Below are 18,433 nucleotides of genomic sequence, written 5' to 3' on the forward strand. Positions count from 1 at the left end.
TTTGCACACAATGTATATAGACTCATTTTTTCCCCCTACTGTGTTATTGACTTGTTTATTGTTTACTCCATGTGTAACTCTGTGTTGTTGTCTGTTCACACTGCTATGCTTTATCTTGGCCAGGTCGCAGTTGTAAATGAGAACTGGTTCTCAACTAGCCTACCTGGTTAAATAAAGGTGAAATAAATAAATTCAGCGTGTTTTGAAGGAAGTTAAACCGTTATGGCCTATGGAAATTATTTTGTTTGCTACAGGGTAGGCCTTCCAGGTTATTTTATGTAGCCTAAGTTTGTGTATTGAATGTTATTCTACATTTGTTTGTCTGGGTCTTGAGAATCAGTTACCCTTTCTGACCAAGTCTGTAAAATAATGCGAGAACTGGGGGTATTTTGTCTTGAATAGAAGTAATAACGGAGAAGAATGGCAGGGTCTTGACAAGTTTATCTAATTTGATTATGTAGTCCACGTTTGTGTAGGCTCACGTTTAGTTGATGCTGTGACTAAATGAATATTAACTTGATCATTTACTTTATTGCTGGAGAACAGATGCAATAGGTAGGATTGAGAAGATTTGATGTAAATATAGCCTACCTTAGAATGGCACATGATAAACTGCGGGTTTAGAATCACGTGCAATTGATCAACTGCGGCGCTATCCAGTGGGCTGAATCTCCGCTACAGCGTAACTGTTACATTATAGGAGATTCAGATTTGTTTCCTCTGACAAAATCATCACAATAACCGAAGTATAAACAGCCACAACCTTCCCAAATTCTCTTGATAGCCAGGTGCAAGGGGAGAGGAAAGGACCGAAATGCATCTTTCAGTGAAGGGTAGGCTACTGTAATAACCTCATTTGACCCATCGGCCAACAGTGGCTCATAGACCTGTTAAAACTAGGCTACATTAATGAAATAGTGTGGTGACTTTGAGTTGATTAATATGCAACAAATACAAGAACCCATTAGTGTATTTCTCCATGTAGAGTGGTATAATCATGTTGGATTTTATTTGCTGCTTAACACCCTGCATCCCACAGCTGGCTTGCTTCTGAAGCTAAGCAGGGTTGGTAATGGTCAGTCCCTAGATTGGAGACCAGTTGCTGCTGGAAGTGGTGTTGGAGGGCCAGTAGGAGTCACTCTTTCCTATGGTCTAAAATAATATTCCAGGGCTGTATTTGGGGAAAGGTGCTGTCTTTCGGGTGGGACGTTAAACAGGTGTCCTGACTTTCTGTGGTCACTAAAGATCCCATGGCACTTATTGTTAGAGTAGGGGTGTTAACCCTGGTGTCCTGGCTAAATTCCCGATCTGGCCCTCATACCATCACGGTCACCTAATCATCCCAAGCTTACTATTGGCTCATTCACTCCCCTCTCCCCTGTAACTATTCCCCATCTTACCTGGTTCATCTTACCTGGTTAAATAAAACATATGCTTCTAAATAGCACTTTCGGTTTGAATGGGAAGCTCGGAAATTTCTTGCAATTTCCTCAGGAAGGAAAATTGGTAGATTCTCTGGAAAAGAATGACCCTCCTCCCTCAGCCATTGGGATGAACTTTGCGGGACCCCCACCCGAGTACTCCTACCAGGTACGAACGAGACATGGAGACAAGTGTTCCTTTAATGTTTTGTACTCGTCTCATTAAAAATGGTTTCATACTAAAGACTAGGTCAGAATACATTTGGACTCCCTCGCGCTTTGTCTTTCCCTCTCAAATCAACTCTTCACTGTGAAATGCTTGCTTACGAGACCACCCCAACGATGCAGAGTACAAAACTATAGAATATATGTATACATACAGTACCAATCAAAAGTTTGGACACACCTACTCATTCAAAGGTTTTTCTTTATTTTGACTATTTTCTACATTGTAAAATAATAGTGAAGAACTCAAAACTATGAAATAACACATATGGAATCATGTAGTACCCAAAAAAAGTGTTAAACATATCAATATATATTTTATTTATATTTAGCCACCCGTTACCTTGTTGACAGCTTTGCACACACTCGGCATTCTCTCGACCAGCTTCATCTGGATTGCTTTTCCAAAAGGACAGATTTCCACCGGTCTAATGTCCATTGCTCGTGTTTCTTGGCCCAAGCAAGTCTCTTCTTCTTATTGATGTACTTTAGTAGTGGTTTCTTTGCAGAAATTTGACCATGAAGGCCTAATTCACGCTGTCTCCTCTGAACAGTTGATGTTGAGATGTGTCTGTTACTTGAACTTTACAGCAGAGGTAACTCTGGGTCTAGCGCTTGATGGATTTTGTGACTGCACTTGAAGAAACGTTCAAAGTTTTTGAAATTTTCCGGATTGACTGAACTTCATGTCTTAAAATAATATTAGACTTTCGTTTCTCTTTGCTTATTTGAGCTGTTCTTGCCATAATATGGACTTGGTATTTTACCAAATAGGGCTATCTTCTGTATACCACCCCTACCTTGTCACAAAACAAGTGATTGGCTCAAACGCACTAAGGAAATAAATTCCACAAATTAACTTTGAACAAGGCACACCTGTTAATTGAAATGCATTCCAGGTGAGTACCTCATGAAGCTGATTGAGAGAATGCCAAGAGTGTGCAAAGCTGTCATCAAGGCAAAGGGTGGCTACTTTGAAGAATCTCAAATCTAAAATATATTTAGATTTTTTTGGTTACTACAGGATTCCTTATGTGGTATTTCATACTTTTGATGTTCTACAATGTAGAAAATTGTAAAAAAATAAAGAAACCCTGGAATGAGTAGGTGTGTCCAAACTTTTGACTGGTACTGTATATATTGTAACAGTGTAATAAAATACCCAAGAATAAAGCTATATACAAGGAGTTCCAGTTCCTGTAGGAGTAATTGATACATATGTAGGTAGATATCACACTATTAAACAATAGACAGGTGTACATTAGAAAATAGGAGGAAAAGGCAGACATGAGTGCATTTGCCATTCTGGTAAACACAGGAAACCAAAGATTAGCAGATGGCCAAAGCCATACGTGCCTTAAAGTGCATTTATGGAAAGAGCAGGACACTATTATGAAGATAAAATAGAGAGGAAAGGCCATAAGTGCTTAGGGTAAGATAGACATATATTAATTTTAGGAGACAAGAGGGTTCTGCCACCATTATAATCTAATCAAGAGCGGATACAGGCGTTATTGGGCGTAGACAAGTAGGAAGCCTGAAATGAAGGATAATGGTGGCAGATGACCTAAGAAGTAATTTAATTAATGTATGTAATGATTTCATGTGTGTGTATTTGTATAAAGAGAGAGCGAGTGCTCTGGGAAGGGGTGGGATCCGCGGATCGTTCCGGCTTGTGATACATTGTATTAAAAGTCTATTTGAATTTACAAGTTCTTGTAAGTGTTATGGTTTGAACCGATTTTCCACGACAGACACCAGATAAGACAGGAGAAGTACTCCAGATATAACAGACTGACCCTAGCACCCCGACACATAAACTACTGCAGCATAAATACTGGAGGCTGAGACAGGAGGGGTCGGGGGACACTGTGGCCCCGTCCGACAATACCCCCGGACAGGGCCAAACAGGCAGGCTATAACCCCACCCACATTGCCAAAGCACAGCCCCCACACCACTAGAAGGATATCGTCAACCACCAACTTACCATCCTGAGGCCGAGAATAGCCCACAAAGATCTCCGCCACGGCACAACCCAAGGAGGGGGCGCCAACCCAGACAGGAAGATCACGTCAGTGACTCAACCCACTCAAGTGACGCACCCCTCCTAGGGACGGCATGGAAGAGCACCAGTAAGCCAGTGACTCAGCCCCTGAAATAGGATCCCTACTGGGATCCGATCCATTGTCCTGGGTGGTGGTCCAAACAGAGGATCTGCCTCGGGAAAGTCGTATTCCTGGTCGTAATGTTGGTAAGTTGACGTTGCTCTTATATCCAATAGTTCTTCCCGGCTGTATGTAATAAGACTTAAGATTTCCTGGGGTAACAGTGTAAGAAATAATACATTTAAAAAAACTAATACTGCATAGTTTCCTAAGAACGCGAAGCAAGGCGACCATCTCTGTCGGCGCCATCTTTTCAGAGGATCTGCACAGAAAAATGGGAGAAACTCCCCAAATACAGGTGTGCCAAGCTTGTAGCGTCATACCCAAGAAGACTCGTGGCTGTTAATCGCTGCCAAAGGTGCTTCAGCAAAGTACTGACTAAAGGGTCTGCATACTTATGTGAATGTGATATTTCAGTGTTTTATTGTGAATATATTTGCAAACCATTCTAAAAACCAGTTTTTACTTTGTCATTATGGGGTATTGTGTGTAGATTGATGAGGAAAGAAAACAAATGTCATCAATTTTAGAATAAGGCTGTAACGTAACAAAATGTGGAAAAGTCGAGGAGTCTGAATACTTTCCGAATGCGCTGTAGGTCCCCATGGGCCCTGGTCAAAAGTATTGCACTATAAAGGGAATAGGGCGCCATTTGGGACACAGCCTCTGAATGTCACATGAAATGTTGAGGAATCTGAAGCAATGTTACTGAAATGTCACTGAATCTTCATGTCTAAAGACAAAGTCAAATTTCCTTTATTTAATTTACAGGAGGGCCAAAAATACAAGCATTCACAACACAGGGAGGAATGTAATGTACCTGAACTGTATTAGCAATCTATATGAGGTCCGGGCATATGAATTAAATTACATTATTAGAAAAACAAATGTTTCACTCCTTCTAATGACAGTCTCGCTTTTTCTGATAGGACGGCAACACGGCGCTCCATGAGGTCTCATGGCTTCTGTCAGTCAGTCAAACTGTTGGTCAAGGCTGGGGCTGACGTTCACGCCAGGAACAAGGTACAGCAATTCAAATGTGAATATGTTAGGTCTAGATCTGGGACCAATGATGGTAAAAAGCATTAGGACTGAAATGCGTTTCTGTCTGGTGCCTGACAGGTTTTTCATGCCACTCTCAGAGTGCATCCCAAATGGCACCCTATTCCCTATTCCTTTTGAAGTAGTGCACTATAATGAATAGGGTGTCGCCTGGATTTTTTTAAATAAAAAATGTGTCACATACACCGGATAGGTGCACTGTTGTTTTACAGGGTCAGTCATAGTAGTACGGCGCCCCTTGAGCAAATTAGTGTTAAGTGCCTTGCTCAAGGGCACATCGACAGATTTTTCACCTTGACGGCTCGGTTCTGCTACACTAGGCTTTGTGTGTTTGTTCTTAGGCAGGAAACACAGCTCTCCACCTGGCCTGTCAGAACGCCAATGCTCAGAGCGCCCACGTGCTGCTGCTGGGAGGCCCCAGACCAGACATCAAGAACAATGTGGGGGACACCTGTTTGCATGTGGCAGCACGTTACAATCACCTGGCCATGATCAAGATTCTGGTGGGCGCCTTATGCTCTGTTACGGAGAAAAACCAGGCAGGTCCCAGCTTGATTTATATTGTTACTACAGCTCCTTTCACGTCATTGATTACTTGTTGAGTTTGATGCCACAGTAGAGCTCCTTTGACTGCTCTCACACCTATAGTCACCTCTTCCCTGTGCCCAGCTAGGGGATAGGATTAGGGCTAGTCACCTGTCTGTTTCCTATGCCCAGCTCGGGGATAGGGTTAGGGCTAGTCACCTGTCTGTTTCCTATGCCCAGCTCGGGGATAGGGTTAGGGTTAGTCACCTGTCTGTTTCCTATGCCCAGCTAGGGGATAGGGTTAGGGATAGTCACCTGTCTGTTTCCTATGCCCAGCTAGGGGATAGGGTTAGGGATAGTCACCTGTCTGTTTCCTATGCCCAGCTAGGGGATAGGGTTAGGGATAGTCACCTGTCTGTTTCCTATGCCCAGCTAGGGGATAGTGTTAGGGATAGTCACCTGTCTGTTTCCTATGCCCAGCTAGGGGACACTGCTCTCCATATGGCGGCTGCCCTAAACCACAAGAAAACTGTTCAGCTCCTCCTGGAGGCAGGGACTGACGGCAACGCACGAAACAACGTAAGTGGATGCATCTCAAATGCTACTCCATTACCATACAGTGCTGTACTTCTGACCAGTGTACTATATAGGGGGGATTGCATTTAAAAGGAGCATTGTCAACAGTGCAGGGACCTTGTCAGCAACGCGACCTTTCAATGAATTCCTGTCTGTTCCAGGCAGGGAAGACTGCCCTGGACAAGGCCAGAGACTACAACCACAAAGACGTGTCTCTCCTGCTGGCCAGAGCTCCTCAGGTCAGCATGAGATGTTTCTTTGGACATAGACCAATGATACACTGATCTGATACACATTATGAACTGATTCTGGCATCAAAACACCTCTTAGTGAACTTACATTTCCTTCCAAGAGTGACAGTTTGTTAAGGAGTATAAAGAGTGCAGATGATTACCCATCGCCTCGATGAGTAGTCAGTTTTTCCAGTCTGTAATCCAGTCTGTTCTTCATTTTATGCACCTTGTGTCAGGTTTTGGCCAAGACTGTTTGGGTTTTGGTCACTAGATGTCCCCATTGCACCTTTTTTGTACCTTTTGTTTTTCTTGCTCTAATTATTGTTTGCACCTGTAGGTCATTCCCTTGTTAGTATTTAAACCCTGTGTGTTCCTTAGTTCCTTGCTCAGTGTTTGTAAGTTAGCACCCAGCCCCAGCCTTGTTTTATTCAGATATTTCTCTTATTGGATTTTCCAGAGGTTCTCTGGTTTAGTGCTTGTGTATTTTTGAGTAGTCTTTTGAGGTTTGTTTTTCCCTGCTGTTTTTACCACTTTGTGGAGTTTCTTTGTATTTTGGAGGATGTCCATTTTGTGCCTCTTGGCTTTATTTTTGGACGTGGTGGATTTATATTCTTTGCCTGAAGATCTTGTCCTTTTATTAAACCACCATCTCTAGTACTGCTGAGTCTGCCTCATCTTCTGGGTTCTGCCGACTATTAGTGACTGTTTCTCTCACCGGGTCCTGACACCTTGGCTGGACTGTGAGGTAGCAACAGACAGTATAGTTAGTCGTTAGTTTTCTACTCTCCTGGGTTTTGGTCAGGTTCACTGTTTCACTAGAGGAAGGACGGTGAGGAAGAAAAGGGACCGGATGAAGGCAGAACGCAGAACCCAGTCTGTCACCAGAGAAGAAATACTGCCCAACAAGGTAAAGGCTGTCTGGGGGTAAAATTAGGCGGTGTATATTGACAGGCAAAAAAATGGATGACAGTAGACGACGGTATGCTAACCCAATGTTAAATATGATGTTTACATTATTTGTGCCTCTTGAGTTATTGGGTTGGGATGAAGCGGAAGTCGAACCTTCATGGACCTTTGTGTACAATTGGACAATAAAGTTGTCTTCTCCTTCACCTCTGCCTCCTGGCTGTTTCCTTCATCAGGACAGTGGGTACATGGATGAGGCGTCTCACAGTAGTGAGCGTCTGGCCAGCAGGGCCGGCCTCAACAGAGCAGGGCTGCCTCACCATCATCACCACCGCCTTCACTACAGTAAAACATCAGTCACCCCAACCAGCCCTTACCACAGAAGGAGAAGACATAAGCTTTTCAAAGAACAGGTGATTGGGGGTGTCTCAGGGGATTGGGTTGTGAGGATAAAGACAATTTCTGTTCTCTGCAAGATAATGGACAATAAAGTCTTCTTCTTCCAGGCCTTGGCAGAGGATACTCCTAGAAGAATGAATGGCCATCCCGACCTCCACAGGAAGAGCAGACTGTGTACATATGATGAAGCCCCTCACAACGGCAAAACCTATCAGCTATACACCCTGTACCGCGACAAGGACGGCAATGTCAAACAGGTCAGTCACTACGCTGCAAAATTCTGATCATTTCCAAAAATCCCAGGTTTTCGTGAAACCCCAGATAGAAGATTCCCATACCACCTTTTTATTTCCTCTTGAAGTTATTGAAATGTTTCAACCCTAGGGGTGGGGTGTCCATAACTGAAGTGGTAGTAGTGGTACAGTACAGTAGAAGTATTGTTGTTGCTGTTGAAATTGGTAATAGATTCCAAGATGGCGTAGCAGTCGGACGTGTGTTTGTCTTGTCCCGTGTAAATAGTCCTCGTTTTTTTTTCGTATGCATTTCGTATATATTTTAATTTCACTTTCCATTTAGGAACTGAATATACATTCCGCCTCACCCAATGTGGTACGGATCTGCTATTTCTTTTATACTTTAGAACCGTAACCCAATCAGAAGCTAGCCAGATAACTAGCTAGTAGTCAGTTAGCCACTGCTGCGGTCTTCGCCCTTAACTCGGACACCAGCCAGCTTCAGCTCGGGCCAATACCTGCCAGTCTGCAAGCGCGATATCAACCCAGAGCATATAGGACTGCTTTTTCAGTACCACATCACCGGATTTTTTTTCTTCTACTTCATCACCGGATTTCAGCCGCAGGCTCTGGACATTTCACCTTGATTTCGCAGCTAGCTAGCTGCAAACCGTGTGTCTATTGGCTTACGTCGATCCCGGAGCAAACGTAATTTATTCCGGAGCTAGCTGAGGAGCTCCATCAGCCATTCCTGGGCTACAGTCACCTATCCGGACCCGTTTTTTTTTTTTTTTTTTTTTTTGTTGCTGCAGATACGGAGCCCCACCGGGCCTTCACGACTGACTGCCGACGTTATCTGCCCGAGGGAGTTATCCAACTGGCACCCCCGTCCCGACGTTACCTGAACGCTCATCTGGGGCCCGCTAATCGTTAGCTGTCTTATCGGCTGCTATCTGAATAAGTATATCGGACAATTATTATTATTATTATTTTTTTTTTCTTGGGCCACTATCTATTTTGCCAATTTGGATTGATCCCCTCTACCACACGGAACCCCACTAACCTACCGACGGAAACGCACGAGGTATCTACAATTAGACCTCCATCCTATGCTATCTTGCTACCGATAGCCTCTACCCGGCCTACTGTCTGGATCGCCGTGACCCCAACCAACCTCTACTCACTGGACCCTTATTGATCACTCGATTAAGCATGCCTCTCCTTAATGTAAATATGCCTTGTCCATTGTTGTTCTGGTTAGTGTTTATTGGCTTATTTCACTGTAGAGACTCTAGCCCTGCTCACTATACCATATCCAACCTCTCAGTTCCACCACCCACATATGCGATGACATCACCTGGTTTCAATGATGTTTCTAGAGACAATATCTCTCTCATCATCACTCAATACCTAGGTTTACCTCCACTGTATTCACATCCTACCATACCTTTGTCTGTACATTATTCCTTTAAGCTATTTTATCGCCCCCAGAAACTTCCTTTTACTCTCTGCTCTAGTAGCTCTAGACGACCAATTCTCATAGCTTTTAGCCGTACCCTTATCCTACTCCTCTGTTCCTCTGGTGATGTAGAGGTGAATCCAGGCCCTGCAGTACCTAGCTCCACTCCTATTCCCCAGGCGCTCTCTTTTGATGACTTCTGTAACCGTAATAGCCTTGGTTTCATGCATGTTAACATTAGAAGCCTCCTCCCTAAGTTTGTTTTGTTCACTGCTTTAGCACACTCTGCCAACCCGGATGTTTTAGCCGTGTCTGAATCCTGGCTTAGAAAGACCACCAAAAATTCTGACATTTTCATCCCCAACTACAAGATTTTCAGACAAGATAGAACGGCCAAAGGGGGCGGTGTTGCAATCTACTGCAAAGATTGCCTGCAGAGTTCTGTTTTACTATCCAGGTCTGTTCCCAAACAATTTGAACTTCTACTTTTAAAAATCCACCTCTCTAAAAACAAGTCTCTCACCGTTGCCGCCTGCTATAGACCACCCTCTGCCCCCAGCTGTGCTCTGGACACTATGTGAACTGATTGCCCCCCATCTATCTTCAGAGCTCGTGCTGCTAGGCGACCTAAATTTGAACATGCTCAACACCCCAGCCACCCTACAATCTAAGCTTGATGCCCTCAATCTCACACAAATTATCAATGAACCTACCAGGTACCACCCCAATTCCATAAATACGGGTACCCTCATAGATATAACAAACTTGCCCTCCAAATACACCTCTGCTGTTTTCAACCAAGATCTCAGCGATCACTGCCTCATTGCCTGCATCCGTAATGGGTCAGCGGTCAAACGACCTCCACTCATCACTGTCAAACGCTCCCTGAAACACTTCAGCGAGCAGGCCTTTCTAATCGACCTGGCCGGGGTATCCTGGAAGGATATTGATCTCATCCCGTCAGTAGAGGATGCCTGGACATTTTTTAAAAATGCCGTCCTCACCATCTTGAATAAGCATGCCCCATTCAAGAAATTTAGAACCAGGAACAGATATAGCCCTTGGTTCTCTCCTGACCTGACTGCCCTTAACCAACAGAAAAACATCCTATGGCGTTCTGCATTAGCATCGAACAGCCCCCGTGATATGCAACTTTTCAGGGAAGCCAGAAACCAATATACACAGGCAGTTAGAACAGCCAAGGCTAGCTTTTTCAAGCAGAAATTTGCTTCCTGCAACACAAATTCAAAAAAGTTCTGGGACACCGTAAAGTCCATGGAGAATAAGAACACCTCCTCCCAGCTTCCAACCGCTCTGAAGATAGGAAACACTGTCACCACCGACAAATCCACTATAATTGAGAATTTCAATAAGCATTTTTCTACGGCTGGCCATGCTTTCCACCTGGCTACCCCTACCCCGGACAACAGCACTGCCCTCCCCTCTGCTACTCGCCCAAGCCTTCCCCATTTCTCTTTCTCCCAAATACAGTCAGCTGATGTTCTAAAAGAGCTGCAAAATCTGGACCCTTACAAATCAGCCGGGCTAGATAATCTGGACCCTTTCTTTCTAAAACTATCTGCTGAAATTGTGGCCACCCCTATTACTAGCCTCTTCAACCTCTCTTTCGTGTCGTCTGAGATTCCCAAAGATTGGAAAGCAGCTGCGGTTATCCCCCTCTTCAAAGGGGGGGACACTCTTGACCCTAACAGCTACAGACCTATATCTATCCTACCCTGCCTTTCTAAGGTCTTCGAAAGCCAAGTCAACAAACAGATTACCGACCATTTCGAATCCCACCATACCTTCTCCGCTATGCAATCTGGTTTCAGAGCTGGTCATGGGTGCACCTCAGCCACGCTCAAGGTCATAAACGATATCTTAACCGCCATCGATAGGAAACAATACTGTGCAGCCGTATTCATTGACCTGGCCAAGGCTTTTGACTCTGTCAATCACCACATCCTCATCGGCAGACTCGACAGCCTTGGTTTCTCTAATGATTGCCTCGCCTGGTTCACCAACTACTTCTCTGATCGAGTTCAGTGTGTCAAATCGGAGGGTCTGTTGTCCGGGCCTCTGGCAGTCTCTATGGGGGTGCCACAGGGTTCAATTCTTGGACCGACTCTCTTCTCTGTATACATCAATGATGTCGCTCTTGCTGCTGGTGATTCTCTGATCCACCTCTACGCAGACGACACTATTCTGTATACTTCTGGCCCTTCTTTTGACACTGTGTTAACAACCCTCCAGGCGAGCTTCAATGCCATACAACTCTCCTTCCGTGGCCTCCAATTGCTCTTAAATACAAGTAAAACTAAATGCATGCTCTTCAACCGATCGCTGCCTGCACCTGCCCGCCTGTCCAACATCACTACTCTGGACGGCTCTGACTTAGAATATGTGGACAACTACAAATACCTAGGTGTCTGGTTAGACTGTAAACTCTCCTTCCAGACTCACATCAAACATCTCCAATCCAAAGTCAAATCTAGAATTGGCTTCCTATTCCGCAACAAAGCATCCTTTACTCATGCTGCCAAACATACCCTTGTAAAACTGACCATCCTACCAATCCTCGACTTCGGTGATGTCATTTACAAAATAGCCTCCAAAACCCTACTCAATAAATTGGATGCAGTCTATCACAGTGCCATCCGTTTTGTCACCAAAGCCCCATATACTACCCACCACTGTGACCTGTACACTCTCGTTGGCTGGCCCTCGCTTCATACTCGTCGCCAAACCCACTGGTTCCAGGTCATCTACAAGACCCTGCTAGGTAAAGTCCCCCCTTATCTCAGCTCGCTGGTCACCATAGCAGCACCTACCTGTAGCACGCGCTCCAGCAGGTATATCTCTCTAGTCACCCCCAAAACCAATTCTTCCTTTGGACGCCTCTCCTTCCAGTTCTCTGCTGCCAATGACTGGAACGAACTACAAAAATCTCTGAAACTGGAAACACTTATCTCCCTCACTAGCTTTAAGCACCAGCTGTCAGAGCAGCTCATAGATTACTGCACCTGTACATAGCCCATCTATAATTTAGCCCAAACAACTACCTCTTTACCTACTGTATTTATTTATTTTGCTCCTTTGCACCCCATTATTTCTGTCTCTACTTTGCGCTTTCTTCCACTGCAAACCAACCATTCCAGTGTTTTTAGTTTTTATTTTACTTGCTGTGTTGTATTCACTTCGCCTCCATGGCCTTTTTATACTTTTATTTATTTATACATATATTTGTTTGCCTTCACCTCCCTTATCTCACCTCACTTGCTCACATTGTATATAGACTTATTTTTTTCACTGTATTATTGACTATATGTTTGTTTTACTCCATGTGTAACTATGTGTTGTTGTATGTGTCGAACTGCTTTGCTTTATCTTGGCCAGGTCGCAATTGTAAATGAGAACGTGTTCTCAATTTGCCTACCTGGTTAAATAAAGGTTAAATAAATAAAAAATATATAAGAGATCTAGAAAGAAACCAATGAAAGAAATCTAAAGAAAAGATGTAAAACAAATATCACAATTATACACGATTGTGTTGCCTGGTCAGGCCCCAGCCAATGGCTGCCACTGTAAGCCCCTGATCAAGAGGCTAGAGGGAGAGCTGAACGCCACTAAAGAGGAGATGAGGACACAGATGCTGACGGTTCAGGAGCAAGTCTATACTAGGCTTGGGAGGATGGACCGCAAGAGCATACACCAGGTCTGTCTGCTACCAGTCAATTCAATTCAACTTTGTTGCACACATGGCTTTTTCTGTCTCATACAGAAAGACAAACTACAAATACAGCCTGTAAACCTCTACTAGAATTTGTGTGGACATTTGTGTGGAAATGACATGAATGACATACAGATGTAGGATCTTAATTTGATCACTCTTTTGTGGCTGAGAATTTTCCTGCACGGCAGGAAATGCAAACTTGTAGTGTATTTGAGGTTTGAAAGGCTTCTAAAGTTTGTAATATCCACTTAAAAATGTCAGACTTGATTTGCTGCAACAATTATTATAAATGTTTTTATCAACCCCTTTTTAATCACCATATTCCCCATATAACGCAACACTTTTGAATGCTATTTGAGATGCAAGCTGCTGTTCGGCGTTGTGTTGATCAGATCAAAGTGCTGGACATGCTGACCCAGGAGAGGGTGGCAGCAGAGAGGATGGAGTGTCTCTACAGGATGGACCAGAGAGCTGCCCAGAGCAGAGAGGAGGCACAGAGGAGACAGGTATTGTATTACATGGCACAACCACACCCTTATATACCTTCTGTCTACATCCCAAATGGCACTCTATTCCCTAAATAGTGTACTACTTTTAACCAGGGCCTTATTCACCCTTCTTAATAACGTATGAAACGTATTCACAACATCTCTAACTAACATCTTCACTAACCCACATCCTCTGAAAACATGACAACATGTATTTCTGGTGTTCATTCACACACCAAGCAGGCAGCAGTGACCCTAACCCCTATGTTTCTCTGGTTGTTCACACACAAAACAGGCAGCAGTCACCCTAATCCTAACCCTAACCCCTGGGTTTGCGTCCCTTTGATATTTTAAGTAGAAATTGTGCACCATTTCTATTTTTTTAAGCCTGTTAAATTAACTGATGTGCCTTTTAATATAGACCACATGAAGAATTTAATAAATCAGATTTTTAATAAAGACATTCAGCATTTTGACATGTTCCTCCTTTGTGACTTCTATGAAGATCTTATCCCACTTAATCGCAAAATTTCTCCAGGTTTGCAAAGCCCTAGTTATTTTGTTGCTTTGACAAAGTAATTTCTGAAAATGATTATTTAGTTGATGGGATTAGTGATTAATGTACGTCTGTCCCTCATTTTAAGGTCAACCCTGTTATGTGAACTGAATTGTCATTTTAATGTGTTGAAACTATTCCTTTTGAAATATTTTTTATCTAAAGAAAAATGTAACATCTAATAGTAAAACTACGGTGTAAAACAGGTGAGCTGGTTGTACTCTTTTTGAACATGTTCTGGTGTTTTGTGGTGGAAAAGTGAGCAAGTCGAACATAACATGTCAACCCTGTTACTCACAGATAGACAGGCTAGAAATGTTTTAGCAATTAAACATTTTGGGTGAAGCTTACTTTCAATTGTCTCTCTCTGTTGCACACAACAAACTTCCTTTCCCCCGCCCCAGGGATTAATGGCTGTTTCGAGGTGAAATCATCCACCATGTTACAGTCAACCCTGTTACTTTATTTGGCACAACTTCTCTAGGGTAGAGGGCAGCATTCGGAATTTTGGATGAAAAGCATGCCCAAATTAAACTGCCTGCTACTCTGGCCCAGAAGATATGATATGCATATAACTGGTATATTTGGATAGAAAACACTCTAAAGTATCCAAAACTGTTAAAATAGTGTCTGTGAGTATAACAGAACTGATTTGGCAGGCGCAAACCTGAGAAGAATCCATTCAGGAAGTAGGATTTTTTTTGGCTTTGTAGTTTTCTATTCAATGCCATTACAGTATCCATTGACTTAGGACTCAAATTGCAGTTCCTATGCCTTCCACTAGATGTCAACAGTCTTTAGAAATTGTTTCAAGCTTGTATTCTGAAAAATGAGGGAGTAAGAGCAGTCTGAATGAGTGGACCCTGCCTTGTCACAGAGAGTGCCTTTCATGTTTACCCTTATATATTGACGACGTTATTGTCCGGTTGAAATATTATCGATTATTTAGGCTAAAAACAACCTGAGGATTGAATATAAACATCGTTTGACATCTTTCTATGAACTTTACGGATACAATTTGGATTTTTTGTCTGCCTGTTGTGACTGCGTTTGAGCCTGTGGATTACTGAAGAAAACGCGCGAACAAAACTGAGGTTTTTGGATATAAAGAGAGACTTTATCGAACAAAAGGTACATTTATTGAGTAAATGAATGTCTTCTGAGTGCAACCATATGAAGATCATCAAAGGTAAGTGATTAATTTTATCTCTATTTCTGACTTGTGTAACTCTTCTACTTGGCTGGTTACTGTTTGTAATGATTTGTCTGCTGGGCTATGTTCTCAAATAATCGTAAGGTGTGCTTTCGCCGTAAAGCATTTTTAAAATCTGACACCGTGGTTGGGTTCACAAGAAGTTAATCTTTAAACCTATGTAAAATATGTTTTGTTTTCTGAATTTTTAGAGAGAGTATTTCTGTATTTGAATTTGGCGCTCTGCAATCTTACTGGATGTTGGCCAGGTGGGACGCTAGCGTCCCACATACCCTAGAGAGGTTTCAATAGGCACTTACTATATTACTTTTCTTATTTAACCACTTCAACCACCATGTTAGTCAACCCTGTTACTTTATTTGGCACTTACTATATTAATTTTCTTATTTAAAACCACTTAACCACTTTAACCACCAGAAAAATCATTTTTTATGAAGTTGAACATGTGCTCTTTATGACAGGATGTGAAAATTAGGTGAAATCAAAAGTTACACTACTCAGAAGGCACACAATTTGTGGAACCCCCCTATGTCTCTCTGGTGTTCACACCCCAAGCAGGCAGCAGCGACCCAGGAGTTGAAGAGGTGGTGCATGACTCAGATCCAGGATATGGACCTCCACCTCCCAGCCGACCCCCAGTACTACAAGCTGCTCCCCTCTCCGTCTGTGGGGGACGATGGAGACTCAGAGTGCCTCCCCCTGCTCTCTGTCTTCTCTGGGGACAGCAGCAGCTCTCTGGCTACCTACGTCAACCTGCTGCCATGCCCCTCACCCTCAACCACCCACAATGCACCACACAGTCTGGCGATGGAGCAGGGCCAGGGTCAGGGGTCGGGCAGGAAGTACTTTGAGCTAAAGCTGGACAGATCACCAGGTGGGTGTTAGGAGGAGCATGATAATGAGGATGAGACATGGGAAGGTGGTTCCAGAAATCAAGTCACAATCTAAAAAAAAAAGTCCTATCGGATTTCTAAAGTAAGAATTTGTTTAACCTCGTCCCAAAATTTTTGGTGATGAAGTTGTGGGGTTGACAGTAGGTCTAGGTCTTACACCTCTGATTTAGAAAACGCACAAGCTTGAAAAACAAGCTCCATTTCTCGTTCCTCTCTTCTCAGATAACTACCAGAACACTACTCTTCTCCCTCTGCCAGCTCACCCCCATCACCCAGGAATCCTCCTGAGCTCTACCGCCCCCCGTTGTCAGCATCCAGAACTGCTCGACAATCACATTCCGGGGCTGATCTGGGAGGGCTGCTCCAGCAGTGTCAGCAGCAGCCAGTCTCCCACCAGCAACTGGAAGCAGGGCCGGGGCCAGGACAGTCATGGCTGGCACCACAGAAAGCACCTCCGGGACCGGATCAGAACGCGCGGCCTGATGAGACCACCCAGTGTCGGGACCAGGACCCTGGAGTTCTTCATGGACAGACCCCCTGAGCCCACATTCAGTCATTAGACCCCCTGAGCCCACATATCTTGTCATTAGTTACCATGGAGGTAACTAATGACAAGATAGCTGTGGTGAATACTATATCAATGGCTTCACATTGCCCTCTGGTGGGCTGTGGACCGATGATTCCTTTTCACTTGGATTCTGGGAAGGGGTGTGTGTGGAGAAGGGGTAACTTTTTCTTCACTTACTTCATGTATCTTTGTTGCAGGTGACCCAGAGGTTCTTTGAGACAGTGTCCACTCAGCTGGAGTGCTGGTATGAGAGGAAGATCCAGGATGCCAAGCGGCAGGCAGAGCTCAGGGCACAGCAGGACAGGGCCGAACTCCTGCAGCGAATTAGAAGCCTGGAGGAGGAGCTTGAACAGCTCAGGATGACCAATGGGAGCACAGACAGTTGATGCCAACCGGGCTGACATGAGTTTGAGCAGAGGAAGAGGCGAAGCGAGAGGGTTTACTCTGCCCAAAATCTGTCCACGAAAATAAGACCACAAAGTGAGGAATTTTTTATGGAGGACAATGAGTCGAATTTGGTTAAGAAAAACTTGAATTGCTTACTTGATCAAATAAAAGCACGTGGCATTTCACCAACTTAAAAAAAAATAAAACTTCATCTGAGTTGTGCCTTTTGTTCACACGCGTATCTGCCCTCTCATTGGCTAGAATAGTCCCACCTGATCTCGACTACTTTGGCCTGCCTTCCATCAAAGACAATACAGTGCTTCCATCTTTGAGGACACTAATTTCCAATGTTAGTGTTCACTCGACTATCTTGTCAATATAATAGATTGTCTTTGGTTTGACCCTTAACCTAATTGTAACCAATTTGAAAATGAAACATCTGCTACGTCCCCTTTGTTTTTCCCATTTATTGCTTATACAGTGCTTTGCAAAAGTATTCATCCCCCTTGGCGTTTTTCCTATTTTGTTGCATTTCAACCTGCAATTTAAATAGATTTTTATTTGGATTTCATGTAATGGACATACACAAAATAGTCCAAACTGGTGAAGTGAAAAAAAAGAAAAAAAAAGAAGGAAAAGTGGTGCGTGCATTTGTATTCACCCCCTTTGCTATGAAGCCCCTAAATAAGATCTGGTGCAACCAATTACCTTCAGAAGTCACATAATTAGTTAGATTTCACACAGGTAGACATGATCTCAGTATACATACACCTGTTCTGAAAGGCCCCAGAGTCTGCAACACCACTAAGCAAGGGGCACCACCAAGCAAGCAGCACCATGAAGACCAAGGAGCTCTCCAAACAGGTCAGGGACAAAGTTATGGAGAAGGGTGGGGTTATAAAAAAATACCCGAAACTTTGAACATCCCACGGGGCAACATTAAATCCATTATTAAAAAAAGGAAAGAACATGGCACCACAACAAACCTGCCAAGAGAGGGCCGCCCACCAAAACTCACAGACCAGGCAAGGACGGCATTAATCAGAGGCATCAAAGAGACCAAAGATAACACAGAAGGAGCTGCAAAGCTCCACGGCGGAGATTGGAGTATCTGTCCATAGGACCACTTTAAGGCGTACACTCCACAGAGCTGGGCTTTACGGAAGAGAAAAAAACCATTGCTTAAAGAAAAAAATAAGCAAACACGTTTGGTGTTCGCCAAAAGGCATGTGGGAGACTCCCCAAACATATGGAAGAAGGTACTCTGGTCAGTTGAGACTAAAATGTAGCTTTTTGGCCATCAAGGAAAACGCTATGTCTGGCGCAAACCCAGCACCTCTCATCACCCCGAGAATACCATCCCCACAATGAAGCATGGTGGTGGCAGCAT

The 18,433-nt window shown here is 43.7% G+C and overlaps 1 protein-coding gene across 3 annotated transcripts; it reads left to right on the top strand.

The window, feature by feature from the left end:
- Nucleotides 1-6,471: 6,471 nt before the first annotated feature.
- LOC139567172 (ankyrin repeat domain-containing protein 6-like) lies at nt 6,472-17,249 on the top strand. Of its 3 annotated transcripts, none has more exons than XM_071388673.1 (7): nt 6,472-7,115; nt 7,351-7,527; nt 7,621-7,770; nt 12,768-12,920; nt 13,331-13,444; nt 15,751-16,069; nt 16,311-17,249. In XM_071388673.1, the coding sequence occupies exons 1-7, from the start codon at nt 7,059-7,061 to the stop codon at nt 16,646-16,648; spliced, it is 1,308 nt and encodes a 435-aa protein (XP_071244774.1). In that variant the 5' UTR covers nt 6,472-7,058; the 3' UTR covers nt 16,649-17,249. The 3 variants fall into 3 exon arrangements, with proteins under 3 accessions (XP_071244774.1, XP_071244776.1, XP_071244775.1); XM_071388675.1 differs by having other exon boundaries at nt 16,347-17,249; XM_071388674.1 differs by having other exon boundaries at nt 15,754-16,069.
- The last annotated feature ends 1,184 nt before the right edge of the window (nt 17,250-18,433 follow it).

This window comes from Salvelinus alpinus, unplaced genomic scaffold (assembly GCF_045679555.1).
Source record: "Salvelinus alpinus unplaced genomic scaffold, SLU_Salpinus.1 scaffold_61, whole genome shotgun sequence".
Classification (NCBI taxonomy): Eukaryota; Metazoa; Chordata; class Actinopteri; order Salmoniformes; family Salmonidae; genus Salvelinus; species Salvelinus alpinus.